General features: G+C 50.8%; 3 protein-coding genes across 3 annotated transcripts; all 3 read right to left on the reverse strand.

Moving 5' to 3' along the window:
- Nucleotides 1-293: 293 nt before the first annotated feature.
- On the reverse strand, nt 294-1,644 carry LOC100908824 (microtubule-associated serine/threonine-protein kinase 3-like). Its single transcript, XM_003740097.1, has 4 exons — nt 1,429-1,644; nt 840-1,326; nt 561-766; nt 294-479 (listed from the first exon to the last, which is right to left on the reverse strand). The coding sequence occupies exons 1-4, from the start codon at nt 1,642-1,644 to the stop codon at nt 294-296; spliced, it is 1,095 nt and encodes a 364-aa protein (XP_003740145.1).
- Nucleotides 1,645-3,799: 2,155 nt separating this feature from the next.
- LOC100908964 (inactive pancreatic lipase-related protein 1-like) lies at nt 3,800-6,837 on the reverse strand. Its single transcript, XM_003740098.1, has 12 exons — nt 6,798-6,837; nt 6,567-6,715; nt 6,285-6,446; nt 5,743-5,889; nt 5,520-5,628; nt 5,184-5,312; nt 4,919-5,093; nt 4,717-4,799; nt 4,466-4,606; nt 4,261-4,381; nt 3,986-4,168; nt 3,800-3,884 (listed from the first exon to the last, which is right to left on the reverse strand). The coding sequence occupies exons 1-12, from the start codon at nt 6,835-6,837 to the stop codon at nt 3,800-3,802; spliced, it is 1,524 nt and encodes a 507-aa protein (XP_003740146.1).
- A 2,204-nt stretch (nt 6,838-9,041) lies between these two features.
- Nucleotides 9,042-13,184, reverse strand: Pdk (pyruvate dehydrogenase kinase). Its single transcript, XM_018638208.1, has 8 exons — nt 12,737-13,184; nt 11,235-11,379; nt 10,735-10,922; nt 10,396-10,642; nt 10,115-10,255; nt 9,870-10,033; nt 9,618-9,766; nt 9,042-9,510 (listed from the first exon to the last, which is right to left on the reverse strand). The coding sequence occupies exons 2-8, from the start codon at nt 11,377-11,379 to the stop codon at nt 9,273-9,275; spliced, it is 1,272 nt and encodes a 423-aa protein (XP_018493724.1). The 5' UTR covers nt 12,737-13,184; the 3' UTR covers nt 9,042-9,272.
- Nucleotides 13,185-13,909: the final 725 nt, after the last annotated feature.

Raw genomic sequence — 13,909 nt, forward strand, 5'->3', positions numbered from 1 at the left:
GACCACTCTCTCCCTTGCACCACCGCGCTAGATGTGAGGTATTCCGGAGCCTGAAATGTAGGATCGGACCCCGGACAAAACTGATCTATAATTATTGATCAATCTACAACATTTACTTTAGCATGATCTGTACAACCCTAATTGTATTCCTCCTTATGGGACAACCCTCACGACACAGCCGAGTTATCTTTCACCCGGATCACAGAATTAGAGCTCATGACTCATGACCATCAACATGGGAAGTACTCCCGTCAAGAATCTTCCAGCTCTGACTTCAGCCTTGGCTCCACACGTCATAGCCTCGTGGACTTATACCAGTCTTGGAATTTATACGGCTCGTTGTCTCTGAAGGAACCTATGAGCTCAACAGGCTCATCAAGCATTTCCGCTGTGACCGTCCCGACGCTGCGATAGGCCTCTTGAGCTTTCATGAAGCCATGACTGTTGAAAGTGAAGAGAGCAAACTGCTTGCTGCAATTCTGAAAGGCGCGACCATTCTGATTCCCGGTAGATTCGAGAATGAAGAGGAGAAAAGCACGACGACCGAAATCATACTCAACCTGAAGACTATCGAAAGAAATACAGATCGGGGAAGCCTTCATCGACGTCGAACTCTCTTTCACTTCTATCGGAGGGCTGTTTTCCAAGATCTCAGTGACTAGGGGTACCGGCATTATCTCTTCCGAGCGCTCCAATGCCTCCCAATTCAGCAACTCGAAGAAAGCGTGCTGCCTATAGTCCCCATACGTTTCGGAGCAGAGTCGTGCTTTGATAGAGAAATCATGAGTAGGAGACAATCGGCAAGCGAGTCTTCTGGATGAATAGCTCAGAGCACCTACAAGTGACTCGGACCCTGAGAAGGCGTTGGACGAGCTCGTTGTAGAGCTTTTCGGATTCTTTCGTCGACGACCTGGGTGTTGAGGCCCTCCCTTGCTCTCTGAATTTGCCTTGATCACCAAGCTTCGCATTGATGTTCCCGTTGAGAATTTCGGTTATCACGTCCGCTTCAGTGTCTCCTCGGAAGGGCAGTTTCCCGAACTTCATCACATAAGCTATGACGCCAACAGCCCACCAATCTATGGCTCTTCCGTAAGCCTGTCTCCGCAATAGTTCTGGCGCTCGGTAAGGCAATGGTCCGACAACATCGCGATCGTTGAATTCTTTGATCGTTCTCTTCCGATAAGTTTGGAGCATTCTGACGCTGTACATCCCAGAGCATGCTTTGAGGTGCGCGAAATCCACTACTCGTACTCGACACATGCTGGTTATCATGACATTCTCGACCTTGAATAGAGATGAGTACCAAATTTGGGCCTCCGGAGGAGTCTAGAAAATTCCAGATGGGTTTCCCGGGGGCTTTCTGAGATCAGACAAGAACTTCCCCAGACATGAGTGAATGGGGAATCTCTGCTCCCGAAGAGAACTCACGCAGAGGTTCCGGTGGATGAAACCAACATAGTGCAAATATTCTACAGCAAGACAAAGCTGAGCCAGTACCACCGCAGACACCGCTTCCGAAAGGGCGGTACTGGACTTCATGAGTTTCTGGAGATCGACTCCACGCACACGCTCCATCAGAATACAGTAGTGCGAAAGTGAGAGGAAACACCCGTAGACTTGAGTAATCAGCGCGTGTCTCGCCATACAGCCGATCTGCGTGCAGCTGACCATGAGTTTTCTGTTCCGCGAGCACCGCTCAACACGATGATTTATTACTTTTCTTCGGTACGCTGTCTTCATGAACATCTCGACAGAGCCCCCGTACCATACACTGAAACCGGAGCCGAAGCGTCCCACCTCTGAAACCACTCTAAATTACCATCACTTTTTCAATGGTCACCCGGGATCCATCTCGGCAGCCCTGTCCAGAACTCAATTTGCCGACGACTTCATGAGCTCTGATATCTAATGTGTTCTGCGGCAGCAGACGAATGTACTTTCCGACCGTGGCACATGGGTCAGAGTTTATATCGACCGCGTCATTTTCTGACCGTACATCGGATAGTTACCCAGGAGCTGCGGATACGTGAATTCACTCAAACGTGGTATGCGCATCGAATCTTGGCTCTCGAGGACATCTCGCTGGAGTTCTTCGAATTTATGCATGTAGAACTCCTCCAGGCGTATCCAATCGGTGACGTGCTTCCCCGCAATGTCTTCTAGAACTTCAGCCACAGGTCCGACAAAGCCCATCATTCGGGACAACAACATAGCTAGGTACTAGGGGAGACATCAGACGAACGATCAAGACTTCTCGTGTAATAACCTCAAGGGAGGATGATTCTCTGCACGATCAGAAAGTTGCCAGCTAGATCTAGCTGATTCGAGGGGTAGTACTCACGCCGGAAGCCTCTCTGTTCCTGATTTGCATGAAATCAAAAAGACTGGCGAGATTCTCGAAATGATCTCGGAGGTCGAGGTACTGCAGTCTATTCGTCTTCATTCGGGCGGCTATGCTGTACGCAGCCAAAGATGTCTGACGCATGACGAAGCTCTTATAGGGTGTCATCGATAGGTCCGGATTATAGACTTCTTTGAGGAACACTTGTAAATGAGCCTTCGCTGCCTCGACCTCGCTTCGGAGAGAGAGAACTCGGTTTCAAAGAGTGATACGAGACTAGAAGTCTCCTCGTCTAGGAAGCACTCACTCGCCGTAAATTCGAATCACGTCGTGAAGGTTCTTCAAGTCTTTCGCGTTCTCTGCTTCGCCACTGTCCAACTCCTGGGGCTCATAGACCTCTACATCTTCTGCGAATGAGATGAAAAAAACATCGATGAGTATCCAGGGCTCTCTCGGGTCACGCCATCTGATGCGGAGACCTCACCTGGTTGGAGATTGACGGTGACTCTGGCGGGGCCTCCCGATGTCATCGAACTCAAATCGAGACTTGTCAAGTCGTTTGTTCCGAGTGGACGGTCCCCATCTTGGGTGCTCGAAGTCCTCGCTTCGGGAGATTTTTTGCTCACGATGGACCTCGCGCTTCTTCGCTCCGTTTGTTTAGCAGTGAGATTCGACCCAGCTATCGGCTTCGGCGCCGCTATCGGAAAAACCTCGATCCTCTTCCGGCTTCGACCTCCCATGGCTTCGTCGTCAGAGATTCTTGGAGGGGTAGAATCTTGGAATGCAAGCCAAGCGCCGTCCACGATGGGCCTATTCGCGGAGCTCCTGAAGGGACCTACCTACCGGGCAATACTTTCCCGCATGATCCAACGTTGTATATGATCAACATCGGCTCGACCGACTTCGGCGACCTTCCGATCGGGAGCTCGCCACGGATCGCGAATGTCCTTGCAAGTCAGCGACGCGGTCCCATGCCACGCTCCGGATTCAGCTCACTCAGAGCTCAGCACTTGAGTACTCAGAGCTGGGATTCCGAATTTAATCATCTCAGCAAACTCGGGGGACGAAAACCTTCCTGGATGGGCGCGATCCAGAGCATCGCTCGGATATTCATTTCTACGTTCAACAGCGTCTAGGCTTTCCGTTGAGATATCCACTGGCTTGCGTCATGGTCGCTCCTGCTCCTCAACAGGCCGCACGCTGAAGGGGACTAGGGGAGAATATTTTGATGGGATCCAAGCAAACGAAGTTTTCTGATGAAATCAAAGTTTCGTGAGTGTGAGATGTGCAGATAAGGAAACCAATCGTGTCCGGCGGACTCGGTCGGCACTTTATTCAATTCATCCAAGAAGCCCGATCATTGCATCCCGGAATGATTGAGCCCAGCTCCTTTCATCTCCGGAGAGATGAAATCCGCTCCGGAGTACTAAGAAGCTCCATCTTCCATCGGATTCTGTCTCAGCATTTAGCGAAAATTATTTCTTCGCGATCCGGCAGGAGTCCCTCAGGTCCACAGAAGTCCTCCAAGTATTTGTTTTTGTCCCTATAGGGAGCATGTGAGCGTAGGCGCTCGCCGTCGAATTAGCGTAGTTCTTATTCGGACTTTGCTAAGCCGGTATTTTCTCACAATCGGGAAAAACTCACCTTGTGGGTATGATACGATTCATGTAGTAAACGGTCAAGCGTGAAGTTGGCGCAAGCTTCAATCTCTTATTACGGTCTAATGATATCCAACTCAACCGGATTGTCTTAATTTGAGGCTTGATTGTGGACACGACACCCACGACCCATGCTTGGGCTTCTTCCCGCGACACAAGCCGCACGTGCCTGCAGAGATCCATTATCGAATGATACAGCTCATTGCCAGCTGAAAAATCATAAACTTCGTGTATGAAATGGTCATTGAATCCTCCACAGACCCGTCGTGGACCATCGCTCTGATGCTCAGGCTGCCGTCGACATCTTCGAAGACGAAGGCGATCTGAGCTTCGGTGACATCTGTCTCTCTCGAAAGTCGCAGACGTATCTCGTAATGGTGCACTGCAATAGAGATCCTCTACTCGATATCGTCGGGGCATTTAGTATGGTCAAGCTCAATGAGGATAGAGGAAGGACATTGCTTACTGCAGTACGGTGGCCCTACATGGGTCAGAATGAAAAACCGTCTAGGCCAATCATGGGCGTCTCTATAGCGTCTATAGGCTTCTCCGCCTTTCCCCAACTCGAAACACTTCGCGGTGTCGGGTCCACAGTCCGTGCAGCGACCTAAGCGACGCGTAATTAAGGCCCCCACCGGTCATTAGGGTTGAACATTTCGGTTTGAGATTGATCAGCCCAGGAATAGGTCCCATAAGATCAGTTCAAGGTAATCGTACCGTTGAGAAAATCCGTAAAGTTGGCGCATTGATACGAGACCAGAGCGCAGTTCCCGTCGCGAACGAAAATTCCAGCGACCAACCTGAAGCAGACTATATGCTATGATTGCGGTCTCGAAGGCTGCTCTATGATCAGAGTAGTGCCCACCCCCAGCTGGGCCACATACAGAACAAGTGGGAGCGTAGAGTATTGGGGTTTTACCTGACCACATACATATGATGGCATACGACCAGCTCTCTGGCCAACATGAAGGGGTTCTTCTCATTCGTAGAAGTAAGTACCACTTTTGCCGGCTGCAAACTCAGGCATGCAGGCTGATTAACACCCCCGTTGACGTACACATCCACATGTCCCACGGGGTCCCACATACCGTAACCTATGCGCGATCGACAGGGATCTTGAACCTCATATTATTCGGAGCATGTATTTCCGTAGGGATAGGAGAGGAATCAAAACGATAACAGACCGCCGATGGGGATGGCAGGTACGAAGACTCTCGAATCCGTGTGCAGGGCTTCCACGAAATCGCCGTCTGAAGGGTCAATCCGAATCTCGGGGTCTCCGTTTTGGAAGAACGGATCTGCCGGGTCGAGTGCTGCGGGCCAAGCATGGTTTTCTAGAGGTTAGCGACTCGGGACAGGGAAACGCTCTTCTCTCTCACGGGACTGTCCCCGTCAGATCATGGAGCTGAAGTGAGCTCAGCTCCAGTGCACCTGATCTCTCTCAAGTACCCATGATTTGTCGACCTCAACCAAGTTAACCGCCGCCGAGTGATCCTGCCCACGATGCACATTCGCCTCACCAGTCAGTCTGCGGAGGCCCGGCATTCTCCGTCCGGCGTAGCCGATTATGTGGCCGCCCAGGCTGTGACCAAGAAGATGAATATCTGATTTTCGGTAGTTGAAAGTTTCCTAGAACTCAAGTGAAATATCAGACGCTGCAAAAAGTTACGGACTCGACTCGAGTCTCCGGGTTCTCTCGCACTTCATATTTCCACACTCTCCCACGAATCGGATCCCGCTTACTATAATTTTCTCGATGAGAAGTGCAATCTCTGCCCCGACAATGCGAGTGTTCGCCGCCGCCGTCCAATAACCGGTCATGCTCCCTCTGCTCCAACTAACGAAAATGAAATTGGAATCCAGATAGTCTATGAAGGTGTCCTTGATCATCTGGCACAATGAAAGAATTCGTTATCAGGTTACGAGGTTGATGGAACATGCGAGCGCCCTGGGCTGTCCACACATGAGTCGGGGATTCGCAAAGCGACTATTTTCCTTTCCGTAACGCTAGAAACGACACATCCAGCGTGTCGGAGGCTCTAAGGTATCCCACTCCTCCTACAGCGGATGCCGAAGTGCTTCCCTAATGCAGAAGCCGACCTCAGTTCGGATCGTCGCAGAACGGCTCTCAGCTGGCCAATCGTGCCCGGTACATTCGCTCCGACATATGGTGAAGACGTTCAGTTTCGTATTCGATAGTATTCAACCTGTCGTAGGCCGGTCTGTTTACTGAGGGTTCCATATCGCGGGAAGGTCCGCATTATCCGAAACTGCAAGCAACACACCAGCTGGGTCTTGTCGATGTCAACAATTTGGAGATATCCGTGAACCATGATGACCAGCTTTTTGGAGCTGTTGAACTTGGACTTCCTCAGAGTTGACGGGCTCACTGTGTTCCAAAGGAAGCGGTCGGGCTTGTCGCGATTGGTTTCGGTGTAGAGAAGGATCTTTGAAGCGGAAGATTCGTTAGTCATATATCGGAGTTTCCATTGAGTCTGAAATTCAGCTCCGTCACGTGAAAGGAAGCTCGGATGGTGGTCTGGCTTGAAGAAAACAGGAGCCTCTACCTGGGTCCGGATTCTCTCTCGGCTCCACGGGAGAACACTGACAAGATGCCGCAGGGCCCGAGGGTCCGAAAAAGCGCCTCCGGTGCTGAAGCAACCGAGTGCACCATAACATCGTGTCAAATTTTCAGCGCGCGTTTCCAGAAGTAATCCTGAAATCGAGTCGCTTTGATACTTCGGAAATCGCATGGATCTCCCGTGAGCCGCGCGTTTTCGATAGAAGTGATTACTGACCCAAAGCTATAATGATCCGAAGACCACATGTGAACGCCATGGACTTTCCATTGGGAGTAAGAGCGGATGCTTTGACGAATAAGCCTGCTCTCCTTACAGCTCTAGTTTAAACAGATGCCTCCTTTCACTCAAGGTCCCTGGAAGCTTTGCGAGTGACGACAGTGTCGCCCGGAGGAGGATCTTTCCTACGAGTATTCTTTCGCGTCCAGAGATATGGTTTCCTCGACTCGAGAGCCGAACCTCCGCCTTAGAGGGCCAGTTCCCGTTCCGGCGAGCATGACGGTCGGATCGCTTAGAGCTCGGGCTCAATATCTGGGAACAGATTTCAGCCGGGCAATTCATCGGTATGCAGAGAGTTTCGCATCCAAACCGCTCGTCTATGCATATTTGCCAAGCGACGGAAGTCGGGATTTCTCTCAGGTTGCTTCAGCCGGGATCATCGCTCCAGAGGTGTCTAGCCTGATGGATCGCAAGAGAACAAACAATTCTACAACCTTGGTCGGGAATCGGGTCCTTGGATTTATTTCCGGTTTTGTCGACTTTGTCGTCACGTCAAAGTACGTCCGTGATGAGACCAAGTATCTCACAAGAAAGTATCAGTGAGTATCTCACCGAAATAACATTGCACCCATTTATCTACCTGAATAACGCGAATTTGAACAGAGGGAAGAAGCCGAACCGTCATAGAAAAACGACGGAATTCAATACACGATTCCGTTTTCACAATTCACAGAGGATTCGCAGTACTTGAAGGTGTTTTTGAACATTTCAGACGCCAGTCGCTTCGTGGGTCGGTGGACCCCTCGAAGTGGCTTCTCACAAACTGACGGGTACAAGCTCTACAAGGTGATATTTGCACGGCTGATCAATGGTCTTGTTCGAGAGCGCCGGAAACATCGATTTTTGCTGCACCGAGGCTTCAGCACAAAAGTTCGCTCGATTAATTCGAGCACTCGTCATCCGTCGCGGAGATTCCTCGTGAAGAACCTCGAAGTCTCTTTGTTCTATCCTCAAATCCTGCGTGACCCGGACAGATGCGTGTCATTCAGGTACTTCGGGCAAGTCATCGCTCACTGCAGGTTTTCTTCATAATCCAGGAAACATGGTGTCGGCAGACCCAGGTAAGATGAGAGAATCCCTCCGTTGACAATCTTCTGAGGCGTCCACATAAGTGAATGGGATCGTCCTCGGGATGGAATCATCAATCTCTAACGAAAATTCCTCAGCCTGGGTCGATTTCACTATTTCTCGACTTCATCTGCTCTCTCTTCTCTTGAGATGACGGCGCGTTCCTGAGATCATCGTTTATCAGACGAGAATGCTCGCATACAAACCCCGTCCTGTTGGAGCCTGAATCTGAACGAGAATGGAGCTTTATTAGAAGTAAGCTACTCGCAGTCCGAGAGGCGAAAGAGCAACCTGGTAGTTGCATGGAAAAAAGGGACTCACCTGGGATCAGAACAGTAGCTTGCGTGTTTGGAACTAATCATAGGATTCACACGTCACCATTCCCTCAGAGTCTGGGCAGGATTTCGCGGCTTACGTACGCGGGCTAGCTTACTGCCATCCGAGTCCTGTGAATTTTCAAGTCCCGTCGTTAGAACCGGTCGTCTGGACAGGTGATCATTGGCGTCGAGGCGCTAGCTCATCGTGAAATCATTGAGGTGTTCCCGCGAACACAGATTAGCCCGTGCCGATTTCCAGACTATCTACTCGAAAATGCTCTCGTTCCTAAATGTTTAGGCGAGAAGCCAGACACTGGCGATCCTAACTCGGGAGAATGCCGATCTACGTGGTGAAGAACTATAAAACGCTGCTCCTCCGGGCACGGCTTCGCTCGCGGCCACTTCTAAGTGAGAGGAGGCTGTGCTTGGAGATCGGGGCCACTATCCCCGGGAACTCTGGGACGAATGAGAAACAAGGTCCGGATCTCGAGGAAAATTTATGCATGATTCCCTCTGAGGAGTTTCTCTAGCGGGGGGCGGGGGAAACCATAATCGGAATGAGACTGTGTCGCCTTTTGCGCTTGACTACAGTAGAATAGGTGGAGGATCTCTGCCCATAGCGACACCGATTTCTCTTGTTAGCGAACAGCAGAGGTCCACAAAAGAAAAGAACAGTGCAGAACGCAGGCGATTCGTTAATGATTCCACACGGTGACCTACATCTTTGCTCCTCCAAAATAGTCGCTTCCAGTCCTGAAACTAATATTTAGATCCGCTTGAGGGGAACCCGAGCTCTAGCACCGCGTCTAGAGATCCTTTCTGGTGCGCTCTCTGGCTTCCTGCTCACGACGTGAGGAACTCATCGGACCGAAGTTTCAAACATGGGCTTTCGATCTGACAATGAACCGAGGGGGATCCTGAGTTTGTTAGCGAGATTCCGGATATCCATTCATCTAGACTAATGAGCTCTCTGATAAAATAGATGGGGAGCGCATCGGTCACCTTCTCGAAATTTTGAAAAGTGAGGTATCTATGCGCATGGGATCGAACGTATCTTCTCGATGATACCGGAACTCAAAATTTTACGCTCACCACTTATTGGACTCGACCAGTCATTTGAGCCGATCACCATGTTGTAGTGTTTCGAAGAGGTCTTGTTGAATATAGGGAGTTTCTCGTGAGAGTCTTTCGATATAGCTTTAATGAAAACGTGCGCATCTGTTCCGTAGCCCTCCATGGATGTGACGGTCAAGTCCCCGTGAAGATACCTGAGAATGAAAGCAGAAACATCAATCTGGCGTCTCCATGGGAAATGAGTCGTCATCGGCGGGTAGCGCAGACTTGATATGGAAATCCCTTCTTCGAAATCACTTACTTCGCGTATAGTCTCGATATGGGGAGACCGTATCCGTAGCCAGCTAGCGGCGCAGAGTTCGTCGAACTTGGTTCGGGTGCAGTGGAATACATGTATTGGAACAGCAGGTCGCTCGCGCTCCGCGGAATGCCTCCACCTAGGTCACTCAACTACGGAAAGGAGGAATTTGTGTAGGATATCGAGCTGCGGTCAAGGGATTGAGATAAACTCTATGAGCTCCACGACTTTTATTGCAGGAGAGGGGGGTCGTACCTTGATGGTTATATCTTCCTTGCCTTCGACAATCAGCACTCGGAGATCAGGGAGGTCAGCCTCTGTTCCGTGATGCTCCACCACGGCGCGCATCGCATTCTTCAAAAGCTCGAATAGTATGTGGTACAAGTGGGAGGGAACGTAGACGATTCGGATCCGAGGCTCTGTGGAAATCACAACACCCATCATTCACCGGCGAATTCCGGGATATGGAACGAGCGACAGCGATCCTGAGCGAAATTCACCTTCGGGAATGCATTTGAGAATCATATTAGGGGAGGTCAGGTAGTATTGATCACAGAGGAATTTGGCGTTCTCGTAGGCATCGAGGCAGACCGATGTTATATCACAATGGGGATCGATGACACCAACTTGTCTGCCATTGCCTGTGAACAATGCATTAGGCCTTTTAGACTCGAAATCGTTTCCTTACAGTCCATCCATGTCAGTACCCGGTGACGCGCGACGCTCGACTTTGTCTTGATCAGTCACGGAACGCCGTAAAAAATTCCAGAACGAGTCTCACCCGCGGGCCGTTCCTGCACTCCGAATAATGAGGTGTGCTGGTTTATGAGCATTCGGATCGATATCCTCGACATGTAAAATCGATCCAAGAAATATTGGATGGTGTGTTCCGAGGAGACGTCGCTCTTGTGCTGCTGTTTGAGCTCGAGAACGCCTTCTGCCATAGTTTGAACGACGGTATTGTGTCGATTTCGAACTCTTGTCAGTGTGTCCGTGAAATCGCTGAGCACAGAATCGGTCGGGGTACCCTGGAACGCGGGAATACGTCAATGACGCTAGTCGCGCACTTGGACCACCAGGCAGAGTCAGTGAATGATCTGAATAACGGGACCCTGTGTACCTTGTGGAGCTTATCGAATTCAGCGATCTCCATGAAACTCCTCTGGTACCACGATGTCACCAGTCTGACCGACGGCATTTTCAAGAGCTGCGGCGGGAGGAGCTCGATTTCCTTCATAATATTTGCCAAGCGAACCGGCACCTCTTTACGCAAAAAAGCGAAAGACTCTGCAGGATTGGCTCGCTCTCCTAGAAGTGAAAACACAAGTCGCCCTCATTGATCTGGAGTTTAAAACTCGCTGCTTCAATCCGCATCTTCTCTGAATAAAACGAGCGCAGACGAATCAAACGACCGTCGCATCGAGGATGCAGCAGTGCGCCCAAGAACACTATATAGGTTGCATTGCGATCTGATTAGATGATGAGCCACCCAGCCAGAGAGCATAAGACCAGTGAGAAACGGGACGGCTCTCACAAATCACTGAATTATCCAGCTTCAGTTGTAGGTACTCAGGCAGCAGAGATTTCTCTCTCTCACATGATTTCTCGCAAATCTCGTACCAAAGTCGAGGAATTGTTTGATCGAAAGAGGCGAAGGGTTGAACTTCGAATAGTGGTCGATGAGCTTATTGAACTCGTTGCCGACAACCTTTCCGGGTTTCGTACAGAGGAGCCGCACCGGAACGGCGAGCCTCATTTCGTACATCTGGAAATGAATTCACTCTGTAAAAAAACCTGATGATTGGCTCGAATGGGTCCGTACCGTATTTACTATGCATCGGAGCGATTTCCTCGAACGTCTCGAACTGTGCGCGAGGAATCCCTGCGAGCATACCAGATTCGTCACCCCGGGAATGATGTCTTCGAGTGACCACTTAAGCGGGATCTTGTCTCTCTCAGCAGGCACCACCGCTACACTGATCCAGCCGGCGCGGCGGATATCGCCGATGGCAAAACATTGCGAGTCTATGCGCGGCGAATCATTTATCGCCCCATGTTCCTCCCCTCGAGAGCAACATCGATCATTATTTTGCTCCGAATCGAAAGGGGGTGCATTACTCCGCTGAGCGGATTAATTACGACCGCGGCAGTGACGTTCACCATCACAATAATTCAGGAGGTTTCAACCTAGCTAAGCACAGCGGAAATCGCAACATTTGCTTTCCGTTACATATTATGACGCTACTAATAAGAAAATTCGCGATGTGCGGAAGCGGGGGTGGAGGAGTGGTCAGCCTCCACGCGCAAATACCGCTGACGTCTCCCTACAGTCCATCATTCATGCCCTCGAGCTGTCTGGTTCGAAGTCCACGAAACGTCAATATAACGAGCCGACATCGCGATGGGCTCCAGGTAACTGAGTCCGCGCGACCATTCAATAGTTTTCCGCCAATTTAGAAGAAATCGGATCTTCGAGTCCGAATGAGACCGTCTTGCAACATAAAGATGATACACGGGAAGGATCCGCAGAGCAGATCCATTGAATGGCTTGGTATAGAATAACGACCAATTAGTTTTGGCTAAAAAAATAGCCGCCTAACTGCGGCGATGTCCGATCAAAGCGGTCTCGGCGGAGCAGTACACTGTGTAAAAACTGATGCGGACCTCCGGATCGAAGCGTCTCCGATGAAGGCATCTTGAGACTCTCTATTTCACGGACTCCGCACGAGTGACTTTCGTGCATCGATAAATCATGGAAAAACCCGCAGTGCTCAGCCAGAGAGAGAGCCTGAGATTCTCCGCCTCCCGCCGGGTAAATTTCCGCCCAAGTTGAGCTTGTCTCGGTTCATCATCCGTGGTTGAGAGGCGAGAAATGTGCGAGATATGGTCTTTCATCGAATAGAGGGGCGCCACACGTATCCGCCGAGAAACCGACATACATCTGAACGAACGCTGGCTACGCTGAGCAAGTCACTTGATGACACTGTGATCTATTTCGGCAGCAGTCGAGACGGATAGTGGTCGATATAATCTTCTGAACTGCCCAGACCCCCGCTGGAGTCTCCTGGCCTATCGGGAGCACTTTTCTGTCGGATCAGCAGATAGAGCATTCGTAAACTCACCGCCTATAAACGAGTAGCGCTGAAGAGAGCCGAATCAAGCAAGGGAGAAGAGCAAATGAGGGAGCAACTCGGTGGCCCAGCTGGTAGTCGCGAATTAAACCTTCGGTCTGGGAGAGGGAAGCCAGGTAGACCCGATCGAGCGGCGGTCGCTATTCAGCAGCACGAATCAGCACAGAATCCGGCGACATATTCCTCATTGTCCATCGTGGTGAATTTGGGCAGAAGCTATTCCATCCCTCTTGGGAACTACCTCACTTCTCGGTCATTTTCGCGCAGGGACAGCTTGCAAGAGATGAAGTTTCGGATGGAGGCACGAGCGCCGTCCCCAGGGACTTCTGCGGTGCCGGCCCTGAGGAACGCAGGAATGCTATTGGTCTAGCTCGTGTTCCTGAGGAACGACGAGGCGTTCACAGAGAAGCAACCAAGTGAAGTCGGTCGAACTTAACTTGGGTCACCAACAACTGCAGCCGGATGTTTCCGAGACGCTGATGATGATGGTCTCTGCTTGAAGACAAGCGAGTTTGGGAATTTTCGAGCATGCGTCGCTATTCCGCTGAAGTAGCGTAACTTGGGGGGCTGATACATAGATCGAAATTTCTGTAGGTTTCCTCGCTTCCGAAAAATTCTAGCGTTAACTCATCGTGGACCGTTTCCGCGAAGCTCCGAGAAGCGAAGCTGATGAGCGGCGGTAACAGGTGCCAGGCGCCCTAACATACCCGGTTCCACTCGAGGGAGATTGGCGCGCTAGGTTACGCGCGCGCGTGGATACAAGATGCTAAGATTCCGCGATATTCTGTCACGCTCGAGTGCCCGCGAGAGAATTGCCAGTCCAACAGAGCCAGGTTGCCGCGGCTTCCTGGCTTCAAGACAGCTGAGTATCTCTCCTCCGAGGACACCAGTCGCGCTCTTGCTTTTTTAGGTCTCTTCAGACCGCTGCTCCAATCGAAGCAGGCCCCCGAGATATTCCAATGACCAGGATCCCGGCATGGAGGCGTTGATTCCGGACACCGATGAAACCTCGAAAGTTGCAATTCTTCAAGGAGGATCGATGCCCTAGTGAAGCGGCTGCGGCTCGGCGAACGAGATCTTCAATTCCCCTGATCAGGGTCACGGTGAAGCCAACATCCGGGTTGGAGTGGATTGGAACTTGGTTCAGAGCGATGGCTCTCCGGA

This window comes from Galendromus occidentalis, unplaced genomic scaffold (assembly GCF_000255335.2).
Source record: "Galendromus occidentalis unplaced genomic scaffold, Mocc_1.1 scf7180000076729, whole genome shotgun sequence".
Lineage (NCBI taxonomy): Eukaryota > Metazoa > Arthropoda > Arachnida > Mesostigmata > Phytoseiidae > Galendromus > Galendromus occidentalis.